This window comes from Pongo pygmaeus, chromosome 19, assembly GCF_028885625.2.
Source record: "Pongo pygmaeus isolate AG05252 chromosome 19, NHGRI_mPonPyg2-v2.0_pri, whole genome shotgun sequence".
In the NCBI taxonomy this organism is placed as follows: Eukaryota; Metazoa; Chordata; class Mammalia; order Primates; family Hominidae; genus Pongo; species Pongo pygmaeus.
The window spans coordinates 94,007,243-94,022,656 of NC_072392.2; the positions used below are offsets into that span (position 1 = coordinate 94,007,243).

At 48.6% G+C, this 15,414-nt stretch overlaps 1 protein-coding gene across 2 annotated transcripts; it reads right to left on the reverse strand.

Moving 5' to 3' along the window:
- Window positions 1-9,117: 9,117 nt before the first annotated feature.
- LOC129017890 (histone H3.3A) lies at window positions 9,118-11,449 on the reverse strand. 2 transcript variants are annotated; one of them, XM_054458801.2, is made up of 4 exons: window positions 11,327-11,449; window positions 10,716-10,853; window positions 10,479-10,632; window positions 9,118-10,392 (listed from the first exon to the last, which is right to left on the reverse strand). In XM_054458801.2, exons 2-4 carry the CDS (start codon window positions 10,841-10,843, stop codon window positions 10,264-10,266), a joined length of 411 nt encoding a protein of 136 aa, XP_054314776.1. In that variant the 5' UTR covers window positions 10,844-10,853; window positions 11,327-11,449; the 3' UTR covers window positions 9,118-10,263. The 2 variants fall into 2 exon arrangements, with proteins under 2 accessions (XP_054314776.1, XP_063511441.1); XM_063655371.1 differs by lacking the exon at window positions 11,327-11,449 and having other exon boundaries at window positions 9,118-10,632; window positions 10,716-10,847.
- Window positions 11,450-15,414: the final 3,965 nt, after the last annotated feature.

The following is a 15,414-nucleotide window of genomic DNA, read 5'->3' on the forward strand; positions in this document are numbered from 1 at the left end:
CTGTAATCCTAGCTACTCAGGATGCTGAGGCAGGAGAATCGCTTGAACCTGGGAGGCGGAGGTTGCAGTGAGCTGAGATCGCACCGTCGCACTTCAGCCCAGGCGACAGTGCGAAACTCCGTCTCAAAAAAAAAAAAAAAAGGATGAACTTTGAAAATATGGTGAGTGAAGGAAGCCAGTCACACAAGACCACCTGTTGTATATCCAGAATCGGCAAATCTCTACAGATGGAAAGTTAATTAGTGGTTGCTTAGGCCTGAGGGAATAGCAGGGCCAGAGCCAAAGGATGGCAGGTTTCTCTGTGGTAAGGAAAATGTTCTAAAATGGACTGTGGTGATGGTTGCACATGCCTGTGAATATCCTAAACTGTTGAATTTTATGTTTTAAATGGGTGAATTATATGGTATATGTATTATATCTCAATAAAGCTGTTAAGAAAACAATGGGGCCCAGGTGTGGTGGCTCACGCCTGTAATCCCAACACTGGGAGGCTGAGGTGGGCAAATCACTTGAGCCCGGAGTTCAAGACCAGCCTGGGCAACGAAGGGAGACCTCATCTCTACAAAAAAAATAAAAAATTAGCTGGGCACTGTGGCTCATGCCTGTAATCCCAGCACTTTGGGAGGCCGAGGCGGGTGAATCACTTGAGGTCAGGAGTTCAAGACCAGCCTGGCCAACATAGTGAAACCCCATCTTTACTAAAAAATAGAAAAATTAGCCTGGTGTGGTGGTACAAGCCTGTAATCCCAGCTACTCAGGAGACTGAGGCGAGAGAATCGCTTGAACCCAGGGGGCGGAGGTTGCGGTGAGCCGAGATCACACCACTGCACTCCAGCCAGGGCAACAGACTGAGACTCTGTCTCAAAAAAAAAAAAAAATCAAAAATTAGTCAGGCTTGGTGGTGTGTGCTTGTGGTCCCGGCTACTTGGGAGGCTGAGGCAGGAGGATCACCTGAGCCCAGAGGTTGAAGGTGCAGTGAGCCGAGATCACGCTACTGCACTCCAGCCCAAGCAATTCCAGATTTCATAGGATGACCTGCTCCTTTTGAGCACACTTCAGTAAAGCATTTTTTGGCACAGCCAACACCAAACAAATCATACCATGAGTGGCCCTTGGGCTGGTTGAAATGGAATGAAACTCACAAACCATACCTCCCTACAAGGGCCCATTCTATCAGGGCAGAAGTGAGCGAAGCAGCCCCTTCTCTGCATGCTTTTTACTCACCTCACCTCTGACATCTAACAGTGCTGAGCCCTCATCTCCACTCTTACTATTATATGATCTCAGGTAAATGATGTGACCTTTCTGGGCCTCAGTTTCTTATGTGTAAAATGGGGCTAGAGATTGCTCCCAGACGTGCTGTTGTAAAAGGAACTGAATGAGATAATCTTCATAAAGTGCCCAGCCCAGCAGCTGGCACTTGGTACGCACAGAATAAATGTTTGCTATTCTTATCAGTTGTCCATTAATTCAACAGGCATTATGGTACTCTCCTGTATGCAATTGGCCAGAAAGATAAATGCCTCAGGCTCTCACGGTCTGATTGGGAGGCAGTCACAAATCTGACCCCCTCTGTCTGCAATAAATGTTGATTAGAGCTTTCTGAATAGGAGAAGAGAGAGCAGGGATTCTGACCAGTTAGAAGTCCACACCCTTATCTTTATTTCCATTGATTCATTTTAATTGACAACATGACTTCTTTTTTTTTTTTTTTTTTTTTTTTTTTTTGAGATGGAGTCTTGCTCTATCGCCAGGCTGGAGTGTAGTGGCACAATCTCAGCTCACTGCAACCTCTGCCTACCGGGTTCAAGCAATTCTCCTGCTTCAGCTTCCCAAGTAGCTGGGATTACAGGCATGTGCCACTATGCCCAGCTAATTTTTTGAATTTTTAGTAGGGACAGGGTTTCGCCATGTTGGCCAGGCTGGTCTCAAGCTCCTGACCTCAGGTGATCCGTCTGCCTTGGCCTCCCAAAGTGCTAGGATTATAGGCGTGAGCCACCTCACCCGGCCAACATGACCGTTTGACCCATCTTCATCCTTTGTGTTCTTTTAGTTTTTCTTTTTTTTTTTTTTTTTTGAGACAGAGTCTCTCTCAGTCACCCAGGCTGGAGTGCAATGGCGTGATCTCAGCTCACTGCAACCTCCACCTTCTGGGCTTAAGTGAATCTCCTGCCTCAGCCTCCCAAGTAGCTAGGACTACAGGTATGAGCCACCACGCCCAGCTAATTTTTTGTATTTTTAGTAGAGACGGGTTTTGCTCTGTTGGCCAGCCTGGTCTCAAACTCCTGACATCAAGTGATCCGCCCACCTCGGCCTCCCAAAATGCTGGGATTACAGGCGTGAGCTACCACACCCAGCCTATTTTAGTTTTTCTTGGAGAACCTCAATTTAGGCTGGGCGAGGTGGCTCATGCCTATAATCCCAGCACTTTCGGAGGCTGAGATGGGCGGATCACCTGGGTCAGGAATTCGAGACCAGCCTGGTTAACATGGTGAAACCCCATCTCTACTAAAAGTACAAAATTAGCCTGGTGTGGTGGCACACGCCTGTAATCCCAGCTACTCGGGAGGCTGAGGCAGGAGAATCGCTTGAACCCAGGAGGCAGAGGTTGCAGTGAGCTGAGATTGTGCTGTTTCACTCCAACCTAGGCAACAGGGAGACTCCACCTCAAAATAAATAAATAAATAAAATACAAAAATTAGTGTGGGCTGGTGGCTCACACTTGTAATCCCAGCACTTTGGGAGGCCAAGGCAGGTGGATCACCTGAGGTCAGGAGTTTGAGACCAGCCTGACCAACATGATGAAACTCCATCTCCACTAAAAATACAAAAAATAGGCCAGGCATGGTGGCGTGCGCCTGTAATCTCAGCTACTCAGGAGGCTGAGGCAGAACAATCACTTGAATCTGGGAGGCAGAGGTTGCAGTGAGCCGAGATGGCACCATTGCACTCCAGCCTGGGCTGCAGAGTGAAACTTCATCTCAAAAAAGAAAAAAAATTTGGCGTAAGGCGAAGCACGTCCGTTTGTTCAAGATGGACTCTGAAACATTGATTTTATTTGGGAAATGTGTTTACTGTCTTTTTTGAATCCCATCTAGTGTGTTACTGAAATTTGTTCAGAGTGAAGTCTCCTTTGACCTTTGACCCTCCCCCCATTTCCTGGGCAGATGTCTCAGGATTAGCGGGGAGGTGGCATGGTAATGGAAACACTTCACCCTGAGCTTTGTCCTCTGCTCTGCTGGCTGAGAAACTTGCTTGTATCTTGCTGATTACCACATAGGGCTGAGGTGTCTGCATAGAATTCTGGGTTATATCCACCACTGGGACATACTAGCCAGTGGTGGGAATGCCATGCGTGCCAGCCAGGTGTCTGGTGACCTAGACAGGCTTAGAAGTGGGTTTTTTTGTTGTTGTTTGTTGTTTTTTTTTTTTCAGTCAGGGTCTCGCTGTGTCACCCAGGCTGGCGTGCAGTGTCACCATCACAGCCCACTGAAGCCTTCAGCTCCTGAGCTGCAGCAGTCCTCCCACCCCAGCCTCCCAAGTTGCTGAGATTACACGGGTAAGCCACTGCACCTGGCTCTAACAATGTTTGTCTAGGCCGCGGCAAGACCTGACCTACCACTGAGGACAGGCACTCCAAAATGCCTCTTCTCCACGAGAGTCCGTGTCTGTCTTCTACACAAAAGCCAAATCCTTGGGCCCTCCTTGCTCAGCTCAGCCTTTATGTTTCACAGGACTATACACTGGACACAGCGCTGGCTTCTGCATTGCAGTCACAGCCTGATTCCCCGATGGACTTAGGTCCATGGCTCCCAGTGTTTTCAGAGACTGACATCTTGCCCCCAGCAGATGGCTCACTCTTACCCATTCTGGGAGATTCCTTCTATTGTTTCTTCTAGAGGGTTAACCTATTTCCTGATCTGGGCTCCCTTTGCCCTTCTATAATATTCATGATAACAGTGTCTGGAATATTGATAATAATATTGAGCCCATGGTAAGCCCAGACCTCAGGGCTGATATCTAACCAAGATGCACCTGCGGGGCAGCACTGCTTGTTTACTACCAGAGTCGTTTTTTTTTTGTTTTTTTTTTTTTTTGAAATGGAGTCTCACTCTATTGCCCAGGCTGGAGTGCAGTGACGTGATCTCGGCTCACTTCAACATCCGCCTCCTGGGTTCAAGCGATTCTCCTCTCTCAGCCTCCCGAGTAGCTGGGATTACAGGCATGTGCCACCACACCTGGCTAATTTTTGTGTTTTTAGTAGAGATGGGGTTTTGCCATGCTGGCCAGCCTGGTCTCCAACTCCTGGCCTCAAGTGATCCACCTGCCTCAGCCTCCCAAAGTGTTGGGATTACAGGCATGCGCCACCTCTCCCGGCCCCTGAGCCCATTTTCTCAGCCACTACTGTTTCCTGGACTGCTGCAGCCTCTGCTCTACTGGCCTCTGCTTACGAAAGTGTCAAGAGTTAAAGCTCAGCCTCTTGGTGAGGGACAGGAGGGGCAGCTGCTCTCTCAGACTCAGTTCCTACGTGAAACACTCTTGGTTTGGAAGCCAGGCAAGTAACCAAAGCTTTTGGGAACCAGACTGATTCTTTGCCACCCATGCTGGGAGCAGATCCAGCCAGCTGTGCCTGGGGGCTGCTGGGGCCATTTGGTTTGGTCAGCAGTCACTCCTGGAACTTCTGCTATGTGTCAGGTGTGATTCCAGGGGCAGACACACTCATTCCCTGCCTTCGGAGCGCCAGGAGCTTCTCATCTCCCTCCGGTTTCAGATGCCCCTGCTCAGATAACCCAGCTGCAGGTCTTGTCTTTATTTGCTGCTCCTACTCTGTCCCTGAAGTTCCTGCCCTCTAGGTTGACAACCACCCTGCTGCTGGCCAAGAAGCATGTCCAGACCTACAAGATGCAGCTGACAGCTCAGGGCCGAGGCTGTCTCCTCTTGAGCCTCACACTGGCTGGAAAGCTGCTGGCTGGCACTGCAGCTGCCCAGGCCTCAGGCCACTGCTGGTGGTGGGCAGGTTGATTGAGACTAGCTGCAGGTGCGGAGCTGGGGAGGGAGAGCCCTGTGAGGACCATGATGCCTGGGCTGTGGACCCAAGCCCCTCCTGACCCCTCTGCTTGGCCCCCTGGCTCAGTGCCTGGCAGAGAGGAGCTTATGGGGGGGAAATGTGGCCAACAAGGAGGTGGTATGTGAATAGGGATTTAACAGAGCCCAGGTTCCACCTCCATGAGGACAGGCACAATCCCTCACACACCCCTCAGCAAAGGCTACCTGCCCTAAGCCTGCAGCCCATCTCCCTCTCCTTCCCTGGAGCCCTCTTGTCCCTGGTACTGGTGATGTCTGAGATGAACCTCTGCCTTTCTGCCCACTCTCCATCCCATTGTGTGTATCCCCAGAATTGCAGCTTCCTGATGAGAGTTAGCAGCTGCCAGTGAGAAGGCCCCAGACCCTGGCTGCCTCTCCATGTCCCTCTCTCTGCACCCTTTTCCAGATCACGCATGGCCTTACCGCCCCTCCAGGAGCTACAGCCTCACTGAAGCCCCCACTTCTTGCTTTCCCAGTAGGGGGTGACTGTAGGACCTCTTAGCTTTCTCCATGGGGAGGGGTCATGACGTAGGAGGCGGGCTGAGCTCGAGTGGAGAGACCTCTGCTCAGGAAATGGCTAAGAAGCACTGCTCCCAGGTGTGCTTGACCTGCAAGATTGGCCCCTGCTGGCCACCAGGCATAGTGCTCAGGTGAAGACACCAGAACATGCTGGGGCGCATCCCAGAGAAATCCCGTGACTCTTTGCTTGGAGGGAGACAGTGTCTGGTGGGATCACTGATAGCCAGGGGTTGCTGGGCCATCAGCAGGACCACAGGGAGTAGGAGTCCCCAAGGGGAGGATAATATTCTCCAGCCCCTTCTCACACCACAGCCCCTTGCAATAGAGGCCTTGTGCAAACTCCTCTGTGCGTAAACACAGGGCTGTCTCAGCTGCACCCACCTCGGCCTGCAGCCTCCCTCATTCCCCAGACCTGCTGACAAAGGGATCAGGGAGGGAAAAGGCCAGCCACCCGGCCCAAGAAGAGGGCATCCTTAGTCTTCTGAAGGTGCTATAGAATTTGGGTTGGCAACCCGACAGGGGCCTACCCCTTCTCCCCTTCTTCTAGCCTTGCCTTGGAGGAAGACGCTGGAAGGCCAGCTTTCATGCAGCAGTTGCTGGTCAGAAGCCAGGCCCAGCTTGATAGAGTGGTCCAGGCTGGTGACATCCTTGTGATCAGGGCATCTCCCTGAGGAATGCCCACAGGGGCAGGCAGGAGCACCACAGGGGTGAGGGAGGGAAGAGGCTGTGAGGGCCCGGGGAAGGTGCAGCCAGCTCAGCCTCAGTGGGACTAATCAGTGTCTGGGGTGGGGCTGAGAGAGGTGGACTGCGATTCCTTTGGCAAGATGATTAAAATGCTCCCACTCCAAGGGATGAGGAAAGAATGCCCAGGATAGGAGCTCAAGGATCTCGTGCCCAGTGGACCACAGCACCCCCTGTAAGACAACTGCAGAAGGGGTGAAAACTACCCACCTAGCCCTTCTCTATGGCAGGCTAGACTGGCCTGAGGCCTCAGTCTCTGAATCTGAACACAGACCAGGGCCATCTTGCAGAAATCATAGGGCAAGCCCTTGTTTCCTGCTGATTGAATTGCAGACAGCTGACCGTGTTTCGCAGTGTTCCTCCCTCTACTGACCTACCTGAAGGTGATTCAGGACAAAGGGACTGCTTTCCCAGGGCTGCAAGACCCCACCCTGACACCTGACACCAGGCAGTGCTTGCAAGGAGCCAGGCAGGGGGAGCTGAGCAGCAGATACCACTGTTGGGGAATCATCCAGTGAATCGATGAGTTAGAAACTGTTAATTTCCAGTCCAGGCAGTCAGCTCAGGGCCTCTTCTTCCCTTGGCTGATGGTCCCTAGGCCAGGACTAGTGGGCCAGGTGCTAAAAGTACCCAAGGTCCTGACAGGACTCTGGCTCCCAGAAATTCTGAAACCCAAGCCACTCCACTTGTCCTGAAGCCCTTAGCCTGTGTCCTCAGGAAGGTGGCTGGAAGACCACTTGTTCATGATGAAGTTGCAGGTCAGAAGCCGGGTCCACTCTTAGTGAGGGAACACCCGTTGCCCTTCATTTCTCCCGTCTTCCTCTTCACCCCTCCTTTTCCCTATTCTGCAGTTACACTGCGGACCCCTGGTTCTGGGTAAAACAGCCCTGCTTCATCCCAAAACTGACTGCTATGTGGATCAGATGATTGAAGTTTAAGGGACAAAACAAATTATGTCCCGTTTTCAGACTGAAGGTAGTATAATTAGAATATTGGTGGGTAAGCAATTTGACCTTATTTTCCTGAGACATGTCCCTATACAAATAAGATTCACTGGGTCCCCACCTCACATCACCATGGTATGGGTAGGTAGAACGACCACATAATTTGCCAAATTGGGACAGAGGACAGTAAACACAGGCACTATTAAATACACTTCACGCCTGTAATCCTAGCACTTTGGGAGCTCGAGTTTGAGACCAACCTGGGCAACATAGGGAGACCCCGTCTCTAAAAAGTAAATACACCAGCTGGGTGGAGTGGCTCACACCTGTAATCCCAGCACTTTGGGAGGCCCAAGTGGGCAGATCACGAGGTCAAGAGATGAAGACCATCCTGGCCAACATGGTGAAACCCCATCTCTACTAAAAACACAAAAATTAGCTGGGCGTGGTGGTGTTTGCCTGTAGTTCCTGCAACTCGGGAGGCTGAGGCAGGAGAATCGCTTGAACCTGAGAGGTGGGGATTGCAGTGAGCCGAGATCGCGCCACTGTACTCCAGTCCAGACAGAGCAAGACTCCATCTCAAAATAAATAAAATAAATACACCACTTCAACAAGCACAGACTGGCACTGTCCTGGGCCAACTGTCACTGAGGTCACCTCAATAGGGAGCGTCCTTATTATTGAATGCACACGTCCCAGCCCCAGATGAATCCGAAGTCAGTGCTTTTTGGACATTTCCCCAAACTTTTTGAAAGACATTATCATTTGAATGAAAACCATTGAGAAATGAGAAAATCTTAATTTCAAAAATTTTATTTTAGTCTCATCCATCAAGGGCATAGGATACCTCCATCAGCTCCAACTTCTGCTTTTCTCCTTTGCTTCTGCTCCTTTACCCTTACCCAGGGATATCCCATACAGGAAGCTGCCTACAACCAAAAGCTGTCTTTGCCTTCTGGGTTGAGTGCTCGAGCCAAGTGTGGAAATGCAAGTCGCTGCTTCGGCAGATTGCAAGCTGCCCAATATAATCTGAGAGCCTTCTATGCCAGCCTGCAGACTGGAGAAGGTTCACTAACTAGTGTCACCCACTTGGGTTGTCACAGGTAGTAAACAGAAGCTAACTTATCACCGTAGCCAGGTTTCTGTACTTGTTTCCAGACACGCCAGAGCATAGCACATTCCAACACCTGATCTTAATCTCATTCTGAAGCACACTGTGAGGAATCATTAAGTGTGCTTGTTCCAGAGCTGATTATGAACTTTCTAGAAAAGCAGGTCATTATATTGCATTCTTTCATAGGAGCTCATTATCACGACCTGAAAGATACCTACTCTACCTTCCCTCCAAAATCTTACATTTGAAACTAACCCAGACTTTTGAGAAAACAATTTTAATGGGGCATAACTTCAAGCAGTTGCTAGCTTCAAACGTGGAATGCTTTGATGACTGCTGGCTCTCATGCTGTCTCACTAACATCCACGTACTACGCTTCAGTGGCCATTATTGCACAAGGAAACTGGCTTCATACTGAAGTTTAAGACTGAGTTCTACACCTGCGGGCTTCTACACTACGGAATGGGAGTGGGGGGAAAAGCTTATTAATATACTTTGTCTTAGCCCACACTGCAAATACAGCAGTATTATGGCATCTTAATCAAGCAGAGAGCTGTTCACATGCTTTCTACAGTATTTTTGTAAATAAAAGGTTCCTTTGTCCACCAAGCAACACACCTGAAATGATCTAAGCTCAAAACATTAGTATACAAGGACCTAGATAATGGGACATGTCAAAACTTAGTACATTCAATTTAGGTTTTGGACACTTAGTTGGATAAACAAGTTTATTTGTAAATTTAGTCAACATACATAATCGACCTAAAAACTTCAGTAAATTTTAAAACCACTTGGAAGGCCATCTCTATAAAAATGATTTTCCCAGGACAGTAACCAGATGTAACCTAACCCAACACCATCTTAATTGGCAGAGGTTCAGTGGGCTGGAGTTTTGTGCTCCTCCCCCACACCAAGTTTTTAATAATACAAATGCCACAAGAAAAAGAACTTCGGTACTGTTTCCTCTTAGCAAAGGAGAAAAACTCAACCTACTTATGAGACCAACCACACAACACAATGAAAAGCTGCACTAACTAGTTCAGAGTATTAGTTAAGATGATGCTGGTGTGAATAACTCGTTTTTTCTAGAGCCCTTATAAATAAAATCCCCCAGTTAGTGTTTGCATTATCAGCTAGAGGGTTAACATGTGGTAGAATGAGGACTTATGCAAGGTCTAAATGCGCATAGCATTTTACTACTATGAGAACAAGTGCAGTCAGAAGAAAACCAACTGGACTCTAAATTACACACACCTTAATGACAAGACTCCCCACCACTTGTGAATGTAAAACATTTAATTTAAAAATGTTGACACTACAATATATAAAATAGCTATTATAAATGCACATAGTGTATTCTATAGCTGCCAGGTTTACTTTTTTTTTTTTTTTTTTTTAAAGGAAACTGTAAGTTACACTGTGGTTAAGACTTGTATCTTCACCCTTGAAAAAGCCCACATTCTATCACAGTGATGTATGGTCAGACTTAACAGCCCCAATTGTTAAACACTTGGATCAAGTCATAACCAGTTTTATTGCAAAAGGACCCTGTACACATTTATCAACTCTAGTACCTTAATAGCTACCCAACAAGTCATTAACATACAGAAACATGCATCATGAGAAGCAAGAAATATCACCCATCCCTTCTGCATATTAGCAACTTGTCACTCCTGAGCAACAGTGCTCACATCACTGAGGTCTGTGAACAGTCACTTTTCGCATTCATCCTGAGTGAAAGATGGAATGACTTAAGTACAAATGCAACATATTATAAACAATTTCTTACAAAAAAAGTCACAAATTAAACCAAAGTATTTTACAGAATTTACTACAAAACGCCATAAAAACTGCCTTCACTTAAGCTCTCTCCCCCCGTATCCGGCGAGCCAACTGGATGTCTTTGGGCATGATGGTGACTCTCTTAGCGTGGATGGCACACAGATTGGTATCTTCGAACAGACCCACCAGGTACGCTTCGCTAGCCTCCTGTTGAGGACAAGAGCCACACTATTAATCCCCCTCGGGGAGCGGAAACCGCCCAGCCCTCTCCCAGCTCCAGGCCTTTGTCTTACCTGCAGCGCACCGATGGCTGCGCTCTGAAACCTCAGGTCGGTTTTGAAATCCTGCGCGATCTCCCTCACCAACCTCTGGAAGGGCAGTTTCCGGATGAGCAGCTCGGTGGACTTCTGATAACGACGAATCTCTCGAAGCGCCACGGTCCCGGGCCTACAGCGAGCAGGGGAGCGGTGAGCGGACGCTGCCGCACAAAGCCGGCCACCGCCGGGCCATTGTTCCCCCGCCCGACCTACCTGTAGCGATGAGGCTTCTTCACCCCGCCGGTAGAGGGAGCGCTTTTCCTGGCGGCTTTCGTGGCCAGCTGTTTGCGGGGGGCTTTCCCACCGGTGGATTTACGAGCAGTCTGCTTGGTTCGGGCCATTTTCTCTCACCTAAGAAAGACGCCCCGAAGATAAGGCCGCCGCACTCACCCGGGCCGCCCCCCGGGGCTGCGGGAAGAGGAACAGACCCTGGCCCCTCCACCAGGCCTCCCGCCTTCCCCGCGCCCCACCTCGCGGCAGCAGATGGCCGAGGGCCGCCAACCTCCTCCCCCTCCCCTAATGACTCAGGCTGCAAGGAGCGGCAGCCTCCCCCGGGAGGGGGAGCGCGGGGAGGAGTCACTTCCCTCCCTTGACGGGCGGAGGCCCGACTGCCCGGAACCCGGCGTCGGGACCTCTGAATCACCGCCGGGAAAAGGCGGGGACGCAGTTCCGGAACAAAGCCCCAAGGGGAAACCTCCCGGCCCCATACCCGACCCGACGCCAGCGGCGCGAGCAGCCCCCGCCGCTCAGCTCCCAACGGCCGCGGCCCGCGGCGCCAACGGTTGGCAGAACCTGAAGCCGCGGGTAAACCCAAGAACGCCTACCCAACGCCGAAGTTTTAGGCCACTTCTCCGACCGCCGCGCCGCTTCCGCTGCCCGAGAAAGAGCCGCAGTCGACGAGCGAAAAACCAACACAGTCCAACGAACGACCAAACCGCTCTGCGCTCCAAGCCCCCTCGACGCCTCCGTTTTTATAAGCACGCTTCACGCTGCGTCTCTGCGTCATAGAACCCTTATTTGCATACACCAACGACTTTTTCTATTGGTGGGCGCTTTCGCCGACGCGCTGACATCCCCCGACACAAAGGCCGTGCTTCGGCACTGTTCCATGATTGGCGCATATCTAGGCCGCTGATTGGCTGTTAAAGTGGCCTAATGATTGGATGGATGCAAAGAGGAATGGACGAATCAGAGTTTAGCACTAAGCGGCCCTTCTGATTGGATAAAATGGAGCTATGTTTGGATCCTTCCCTTGGTTCCAAAGCTCTGCAATAGAAAGTCAATGCAAATGAATTGCATTGGTCTCTATCAGGATGAGCAGGAGTCTAAACTTACAGGCATCAAGCGAATGCTATGCACGCAGAGAGGCTACTTTAACAAAATTTTTGTAAACATTTTCCGATGTAAAATAAAATGTGTTCCCTGGATTATTTACCTTTCATAATATTTTGATAGTTAAGTGCGTAGTGTGAGAATTAGAATTCAGTAAATCACGTTATATTATCAAGCGTTTCATATATCATGCACATACATTTTTAACCAAAAGCAGGTCCCTTGGTGGGGTGGGAAGGGGTAAATAATAGATACAAATAAACATGTTAATAAATTATTTTAGAGGAACTGTTTTTTTTTTTTTTTTTGAGACGGAGTCTCGCTCTGTTGCCCAGGCTGGAGTGCAGTGGCGCGATCTCAGCTCACTGCAAGCTCTGCCTCCCGGGTTCATGCCATTCTCTTGCCTCAGCCTCCCAAGTAGCTGGGACTACAGGCGCCTGCCACCACGCCCGGCTAATTTTTTGTATTTTTAGTAGAGACGGGATTTCACTGTGTTAGCCAAGATGGTCTCGATCTCCTAACCTCATGATCCGCCTGCCTCGGCCTATGTTTTTAAGGTGTCACAAAATATTTTTTGATTTCCATATGCTTAAACAAGAGGTAACTTACTAAGCAACATGTTACTTGAATTATGTACTTCAACTGAACGAAATGACTACAGCCAGAAAGTAAATAGTCCTACTATAGTATTTGCATGTCCATAAAGAATAAACGAAAGATAACTAAACTAGATATGTGCCCTTTTGTTTAATAGCATATCCTGGTAGGTATTACTTCTGAAGAAACATGACAAATGTGTAAATATGCTAATCCCTACCTTTGCCTAAGTAAATGTCTTGGGTAGATTGTAATAGTCAGTTCTTCACTTGCCTCATGTATATAAAATACCATAGCAGGCTTAAGGTTAAGACTAGCCAAGCAAAGCCCAGAAAATTGAAATAGAGCCTTGGGCATTCTACTCTATAGTTCTGATGCTGGTTCAACAAATATTCTAAACTATTAAAAGAAAAAGTAGCAGATACAGGTACACATAGGTTTCAACTAAAATAATGTTTTTGGGTGTGTGTGACGGAGTCTGACTCTGTCGCCCAGGCTGGAGTGCAGTGGCACGATCTCGGCTCACTGCAAGCTCCGCCTCCTGGGTTCACACCATTCTCCTACCTCAGCCTCCGAGTAGCTGGGACTACAGGCACCTGCCACCGTGCCCAGCTAATTTTTTTGTATTTTTAGTAGAGACGGGGTTTCACCGTGTTAGCCAAGATGGTCTCGATCTCCTGACCTCGTGATCCACCTGCCTCAGCCTCCCAAAGTGCTGGGATTACAGGCATGGGCCACCGCGCCTGGCCGATAATATTTTTTTTTTTGAAGTAGGGTCTTGCCCAGTCACCCGTGCTAGAGTGCAGTGGTGCGGTGACCACGGCTCACTGCAGTTTTGACCTCCTGGACTCAAGCAATCCTTCTGCCCCAGCCTCCCAAAGTGCTAGGATTACAGGCATGAGCCACCATGCCTGGGCTTCAGAGAATTACAGTACATAAGAACAAATACCTCAATATTGACTTGTCACACCAGTGGTCAAGTATCAAACAACGAGAAAAAAATGCACAATTTGAAAAACTAGCTCAGCTTCATCTCAATCTCTGGTACCAAATTCCTGTCATTATTTCAGCCTTCTTCATTTTTTTTTTTTTTTGAGACGGACTCTTGCTCTGCTGCCAGGCTGGAGTGCACTGGCGCAATCTCAGTTCAATGCCACCTCCGCCTCCTGGGTTCAAGCGATTCCCCTGCCTCAGCCTCCCAAGTAGCTGGGATTATAGGCATGCGCCACCATGCCCAGCTAATTTTTTGTATTTTAGTAGAGACAGGGTTTCCCATGTTGGCCAAGATGGTCTCGATCTCCGGACCTCGTGGTCCGCCTGCCTCGCCTCCCAAAGTGCTGGGATGACAGGCGTGAGCCACCGCGCTCAGCCAGCCTTCTTAATCTTAACATGCACATTATGTATTTAATCATCATATACCTAAATTTACTGTGATAACCAACTTTAATTTCTGCCTTTGACTCAAAATTTGAGGCAGGGAAAAATTACATGATTTTATTCATGCCATGCTGAGAAGAGAAACCTAGGTGGATTCTCATGCTTTGTTCTCAAACCTGTGTCAAGCTAAGAAACGGGACTGTTTAGACACACATATGAGGCTGTCAAATTCTCTGGGATGCAAACAGAAAAATAACTTGTCATCTTTTTTTTTTTTTTTTTGACTTTGGCCTAGAAGAGGAATAGGCTTTCTAAATTGGTCCCCCTCTTTGTGTTCCACGATTTTTTTTTTTTTGAGATGGAGTCTTGCTCTGTCGCCTAGGCTGGAGTGCAGTGGCGCGATCTCGGCTCACTGCAAGCTCCGCCTCCTGGGTTCACACCATTCTCCTGCCTCAGCCTCCTGAGTAGCTGGGACTACAGGCGCCCACCACCAAGCCTGGCTAATTTTTTTGTATTTTTAGTAGAGACAGGGTTTCACCGTGTTAGCCAAGATGGTCTCGATCTCCTGACCTCGTGATCCGCCCGCCTCGGCCTCCCAAAGTGCTGGGATTACAGGCTTGAGCCACTGCTCCCAGCTGTGTGTCACGATTTTTCTAGGTTATACAGAATCCTGTCATTTCCATGCCTCTGTGTGGATGGACAGTCATTTTCTTTCCAGCTTTGCTAATTATTAGAAACTAAAGCCACCCGGAGAAAAAAGGTATGGATATACATTTATCCATTTAAGTATGATTCGTGGAAACAGGAGGCCGGGCGCGGTGGCTCACGCCTGTAATCCCAGCTCTTGGGAGGCTGAGGAGGGTGGATTGTGAGGTCAGGAGTTCGAGACCAGCCTGACCAACATGGTGAAACCCCATCTCTACTAAAACTACAAAAATTAGCTGGGGGTGGTGGCACACACCTGTAATCCCAGCTACTCAGGAGGCTGAGGCAGGAGAATTGGTTGAACCTGGGAGGCGGAGGTTGCAGTGAGCCGAAATCGCACCACTGCACTCCAGCCTGGGCAACAGAGCAAGATTCCGTCTCAAAAAAAAAAAAAAAAAAAAGGCTGTCTCTCTTACTTGGTAGTCACGCAGGTATGTTTCACTTTTTCCAGATTGGTACAATGGAGGAAAAGCAACACAGGAAATGAGGAAGAATAAAAAATGTCTATACAATGAAAAAAATAGCAGAAGAAAACAAAACAAACAAAACCCAACAGTGAATGTGATGTAGCCTTGTAGGCTACTGTCCTAGTTCCTCTTGTTACCAACTTGCTGAGTAACTTTGTGCAAGTTACTTAGCTTCTCTGGGTTTCGGTTTCCTCTTTTGTAAATTAAGCAGTTTGGATGATATCATCTCCCAATTCTACCAGCACACACTTATTCTGAAGCTCACGATATACATCTATTATTTAAAATCTAGTGCTGTGAACTCTATTTCTTCAGTCAGATCACACTTGAGTATTGTGAGGCTAACATAAACCAATTAACTTGCGTTTAATCATAGGATTAAAGCAATATACTACAACTTTTATTTATCCTTTTGTAATTTTTCATTTTCAAAC

Bases quoted from the DNA above. Each gene is read 5' to 3' on its own strand.
- LOC129017890 (XM_063655371.1), bottom strand. From the start codon at position 10,843: ATGGCCCGAACCAAGCAGACTGCTCGTAAATCCACCGGTGGGAAAGCC. The intron at 10,633-10,715 runs GTAGGTCGGGCG...TGCTCGCTGTAG, and splicing joins AAGAAGCCTCATCGCTACAG to GCCCGGGACCGTGGCGCTTC.